This window comes from Lactuca saligna, chromosome 9 (assembly GCF_052625555.1).
Source record: "Lactuca saligna cultivar CGN05327 chromosome 9, ASM5262555v1, whole genome shotgun sequence".
In the NCBI taxonomy this organism is placed as follows: domain Eukaryota; kingdom Viridiplantae; phylum Streptophyta; class Magnoliopsida; order Asterales; family Asteraceae; genus Lactuca; species Lactuca saligna.
The window spans coordinates 62,540,884-62,547,051 of NC_136425.1; the positions used below are offsets into that span (position 1 = coordinate 62,540,884).

General features: G+C 30.3%; 1 protein-coding gene across 2 annotated transcripts; it reads left to right on the forward strand.

Moving 5' to 3' along the window:
* Positions 1 to 309: 309 nt before the first annotated feature.
* On the forward strand, positions 310 to 3,257 carry LOC145017982 (uncharacterized). 2 transcript variants are annotated; one of them, XM_078975924.1, is made up of 5 exons: positions 310 to 561; positions 742 to 889; positions 1,459 to 1,546; positions 1,635 to 1,684; positions 2,955 to 3,257. In XM_078975924.1, exons 1-5 carry the CDS (start codon positions 491 to 493, stop codon positions 3,060 to 3,062), a joined length of 465 nt encoding a protein of 154 aa, XP_078832050.1. In that variant the 5' UTR covers positions 310 to 490; the 3' UTR covers positions 3,063 to 3,257. The 2 variants fall into 2 exon arrangements, with proteins under 2 accessions (XP_078832050.1, XP_078832049.1); XM_078975923.1 differs by having other exon boundaries at positions 313 to 576.
* The last annotated feature ends 2,911 nt before the right edge of the window (positions 3,258 to 6,168 follow it).

Consider the following 6,168-nt stretch of genomic DNA (forward strand, 5'->3'; position numbering starts at 1 on the left):
CTAGCAACTATTGTGTGTATGTATACATCAATACGAATTTGGGAAAAAATAATTAATTAAATAAATCATTTATAGGTATTATAGTAATATTTGCATAGTTAATTATGGTAGATAATTAATATTCCTGATATCACGCAACAAGCAAAGATAAATTTAGAACATTAGCCTAAGTTGAACTCACCGTCGTTTCTGATTCACCGCTTCCGCTTCTTTTTCTACGATCGTTCATCAAGATTCAAAATTTATTACCAGATAATTATCATTCTCGAATCTATTATTAAGCTTTTCCCAAAATAAAATTCAAACCCACATAATAAATGGCAGACTTAGAAGAATCAATTAGTGGTGTTCAAGATAGAAACTGCAAACGAACTTGCCTCCACCGTCATTTCTTTATCTTCCTTTGTCGACGATAAGAATCACAACCATTCAACTACAACGTGCGACATGCCTGGGCAATTGATTTTGTTTACTCTTTCTTTTTTATTTTATGGACCTTGAGCACATCTGCGTTGTTTTTTTGGACATCGAGTACGGGTGGAATTATCCCAATCTGGAACTGTATGGGAACTACAAGTACCCTTCATCCCTATTTTAATCTTTTATTTCTGTTATAATCTAATGAGATTCCGTACATTTTGATGTGATTTTAGAGCTTTATAAAGAATAACCTTAGTTATGTTTGATAAGAGTTAGTATATGGAATTACTAAGTAATTTTATGTGATTGGGTTTTTTTCAGGGAGGAACTAACTGACCAAAGCATAAATGGCGGCAGCATCGGTTATTGTAGTGGATGCAGAGTATTTGAAGGAGTTAGAAAAGGCTCGTCGAGATCTTCATGCCCTCATCTCCAACAAAAAATGTGCTCTAATTATGCTTCGATTAGCGTACGAGATTTCTTATATTTTCTATGCATATGAATTCATGAATCATGATCAGATTGATGAGCTGTATAGCTATTAGATTAAGAACTTAATTAATGTTATGGTACCTAGGTATTATTTGTGACCTATTAATTGATCGGTATTACTAGAATCATTATTCTATCTTTGCTGATCAATTACTTACATGCTTCTTAAATTTGTTTCTTAAATCTTCTTGAGATCGACATTTCTTTCACATTATGTCATGTAAATTAGTTCGGTCATTTGTTACTTAATCTGTCAATTTAATATGGATTATAGATGTTTGAGCATACTATAGCATTGATGTTGTGCAAAAAAAGTAAATGTATTCTCGAATAATGATAATCTAGTTGTCTCTTACACAAAAATGGTGAAATGAATTAGCGATTTTGTCATTTCAGTAAATTTAATTGTATTATTGCCAGAAGATATGACTTATGATTAAGCCTAAAGCATAACATTGATGTTAAATTTTAATGATATGATGTTCTAATCCTCATGATGATCTATAACTGAGGGTTTTTTTGGGGAATACAAATGGCATTATGCAGGGACTTGTGATGCTAAAACAAAGACAAGAGGCCCAAACGGATCAATCAGGATCAAACATTGGTCTAAAAATTGCTATTGACCTCTGTGGTAAGTTTCTATGCATTTATGTAAAAAACATTAATATATTTTTTATTCATTTTGAGAACAGTATTGATGTATGTGACATTAATAACAGAAGAAGTGAAGGCCAAACACCCGAGAGTTACATATGCTGATCTCAATCAGGTGATTAATCAATTGTTTAAATACAAACCACAAACCATCTCTTTCAAAACATGTTGGATATTTTCAATTTAAGTTCATCCTTTTAATCTCCAAAATTATGATGAAATGTTGTTTTTCCAACACAATGTATACGGTAACTGAATCTTGAATTCCAATTCTATTGGAATGGAATCATGATTTCCAATTCTGTTGGAATGGAATATGGATATTTTCTCAATGATTTATGCATGTTCTACAATTATTGGTTATTGGTTGGTTGTTGGTTTTGGTGCAATTCAAAAGTACGCATATTTTTCCAAATGAATTTAGTTTTTTATTTTTCATTTGTTAATGCATTAGTGGATTCTAAACTACAATTGGATTATTTCATGAGTAATTGATTCTTCTAGTTCTCCCTTTTCTTTTTGAAAATTTCACTTTTTGTTTAACTTGTAAACAATATGTTTGGTTTTGGGGATTAGTTTTTTTTTTTTTTTTTTACTTGTTTTTTTCTAGTCATTCTAAACAAATAATAATAATGAATTTTTCATAATCATACCCAACTTCTTGAATAAATTTTCAAAACTACCATTTTTTAAGAGTGATTGATTTCTTTAGTTCATGATTTTGCTATTTATGATATTGATTAAGGCGATAATTGTTTGATTACAAGTGAAAAACATTATTTATTCTCGATTTCAATGTCCTTATTTGTCAATGTATTCTGATAGAATACTAATGTTCCAGAAAAGTCAATACATAATATAATGTATTATGTAAGAATATATCACGCTTGAATAAATGTCCTTATTACGCTCTCATTCTTCATTAATTTTAAATATCCATCATTGAAGTTGATTTTGTAATTTAAAATCTGACTTAAGTAATGATAGATTGCTCTTGATTTTCCATTTGTTCTTGATACTTGATTGTTCTAAAATTATCGTTGATGAAAAGGGTTAAGCTGACATTCTGTCAGAATTTGCATAAAAAAGGTTAACCTTGGGATTTTTTTCATATCAAAATACAAACACATCTTCATTCTATTAGAATATAAATATTATATAAAACATGTGCTACTAGTAATTCTAACAGAATATATCTATACATGCTTTAGAATGTTTATGCATATAGAAGAAAAGACTATGATTTAAGTGCATTATATAATGTATTCTGTTAGAATTTATTTATATAAATGCATTCTGTTAGAATGTATTTGAAAATGTTTGTTAACAACAAATATATTTGTTTAACTAGTAATACTAATAAGTAATGCATCTTATTATTTCAGAATTGCATGGAGAATGAATTCAATATTGATCATACAAGAGAAATGTTTGAAATCGAGTTCAACCACAAGTATATATGTGAAGATCAAGTGGATTATATGGACCGCTGAAGAAGATCAAGTGTATTTGCTCAATAATTGTATATTCAAGAATGATATTTTTTTAAGAATTTAATTCATTTTTTATAATATTATGTTAGAATATATATAACTATATTAAAATGTATAAGGATATTAGTATGTAAGAATATGTATGAATTTGTATTTAATTTTAGTTGTATATTAAGAATAAAATCATAGACCCAAGTTGGATGTATATGAATAATATCTTATTCTTAAATCAGGTCAATTATTAAATTTAAATGCATTCAAAATGTATTTTGCAAGGATAAATCGAAAATATATTTACTATTTTATGGTTGACATTCTGTCATTCTGACAAAATAAAATCGGATTTTTAAATTTGAATTAATTAAAAATATTTCGATTTTTAAAAATAAAGGATTTAATTATCCCTTAAAATCCAAAAATTTCCTTTTTTAATATAGATAAATTGACCAAAATACCCTTATGCTGAAAATTATGTGATTATATGATGCATGTTAGCCTATTGTAATATCACAGACTTTCAGATAATGACATTTGATTCTATTCCATTCGATGGTCCAGATCATGCATTCTGACACATAATAATTAGTAAAAATGAAATAACCTAAGATATATATATATATATATATATATATATATATATATATATATATATATATATATATATATATATATATATATATATATATATATATATATATATATATATAGAGAGAGAGAGAGAGAGAGAGAGAATTTAGTCATTCTATTCAAAAGATTTCTAAATGCCATGCATTTATTTCATGAGACTGAATATATAATTCTCATCAACTTCATGCATTGGGTAGCACAAAAAGAATTTATTTTTTAACTAAACGATGTATGTGATCTTCCTTTATAATATTATCGGGACACGTACAACATAAAATTTTGATTAAAAATTTTGAATGATTTTTTATATTGTAAAGGTATATTATTTATGTCAATTTATGTAATTAATAAGGGTAGTAGGTATCATTGCCAGATGAGGGCTTGAGATCGACCATGGGAATAGAGGAAGTGTTTTGGGGAGAGAAGGTTACCGGAAGAGTGTCTAGAGAAGAGAATGGATCAAAGAAAAAAAAGCGGAGAAGCCGGGATAGATGGGAAAGAAGGGAGGTGGCAGAAGCAGGAACACAAAGCTGTTTAGGAAAGGACTCAAGAAGCCCGAGAAGCAGGAGCTTCGACAATAGTAATCTGCACCCTAATATATTTTTTAACCATGTTTTAATACTCAAAATGGTGAGAACTTTTTTTTTTTTTTTTTTTTTTTTTTGTTGTTGTCAAAGTTCCAATTTATTTTATTAAGATTACGATGATTTTTTATTTTTTTATGTAACGTGCATAACCTTTTCAAGTAGTATATCAAGAGTTTTAGTTTCAATAATATTAGTACGACCTTTTTTAACCTTTAGTTTACAAGTTTATTCATTAGATTGCCGTGAAAGACAAAAAAAAACCGATCATAATCAAATTGATTTAAAAGTCCTAGTTGTATTGGCCTTAGTAATGTGCATGTTACTACAAGTCAACCATGAGATTCTTCCAAGTTGTGTTGCCGCATATTTTAGTCATTTCCTTTTAAAATAATGTCTGTATATGATTTGTCTTTTTAACCAGGGTAAATCATAAAGACTAAATTGCAAGAATGGTCCATCTGTTATATCGAAAAATTTTGTTTGGTCCAAAAATGTTTGGACTTGCACCACAGGTCTAAACTTTTTATTTTGTTACGGGTTCGGTCCAATATGTTTTGCATATTTTAAAAATGATGAAATTACCCCTTGGTATTTTCGTTTTCTTTTATTTATATTAGAATAACTAAAAAAGAATAAATATGTATAATCATCCTCTTATCCTCTGCTACTACACTTCTTGCTGGTTCATATTTCATCCGTTCGGTAAACATCACCACCACCACCACCACCAACGGTCATCATCTCCCCACATTTAGCTTGCCGCCTCAACATCTATCCGACCAAGCTTCAACAACGACAATTTTTGGATTTCGAATGGTGTTTTTTTTTGTTCGATGGCTCATCATCTCCCCCCCCCCCCCTTTTAGCTCACCGCCTCCACTTCCATCGGACCACCACCGTGTGCATATATGCAAATAGTAACACCATCGTCGTTGGAGAAGTAGAAAGAAGACGTCACTCCTAACCTTAACCCTAACCCTAGCATCATCGAAGTTGACAGAGGCAGTGAGGTATTGAAACCCTAACCCTAGCTTTGCCACCATCCTCCTTACGGATCTGCAACACCCACACAATGCTTTCGTTGCCGGAATCGAAAATGCTAACAATCAACCGTTGTCGCCATTCCGACGAACACTAGGGTTTGCAAAGGCTTGGAGTTGATTGGATAAATGCATGTCGAAGACCTCTATCAGGTAACAATAACTCTACTCGATCTATGTATCATCACAATTAGAGATGGAACAAGAAGAAGAATAAAAAGGGTTTTGGCAGCATGATGGTTGCAAAGAAGAAGTCATCTGAGAAGTGTTACGACGATGTTATCGGCTCTGACGAGATGTTTGCTTCCGGTGAAAGGGTGGCGTTCCAACTGAGAAGTTGTTTGAGAAGTGTTTGATTTCTTTTGTAAGAGAAATAGAGGGAGGCAGAAGAAAAAACAAGGGGGGGGGGGGTTGTGGTGTATCAATTTTCTTTTTTTCTTTTCTATATTTTTGTATCGAAATGAAATTGAATAACCAGGAGTAATTTCATCATTTTAAAAACAGCCAAAACAAATTGGACCAAATTTGCAACAAAATGATAAGTTTGAACTGGTGGTGCAAATCTAAACATTTTTGAACTAAAATGACAATTTTCGACATACCACATGGACCATTCTTACAATTTTATCAATCATAAATGTGTTTATTAGAACTCCTTATTGTAGTTAAATTTACGTTAGGCAATAAATTTAGAAAAAAATTGCAATTTTTTTCCGTTTCTCAAAAATTGTAACTTTGGTAAAATATTTTAGAGTTGCACCGCTAGTCCAAAATATGTGTTTCGTTGCGGTTTTGGTCCATTTAATAATTGAATGTATTTGAAATGATATTTTTTTCCTTTCTATTTGTTTT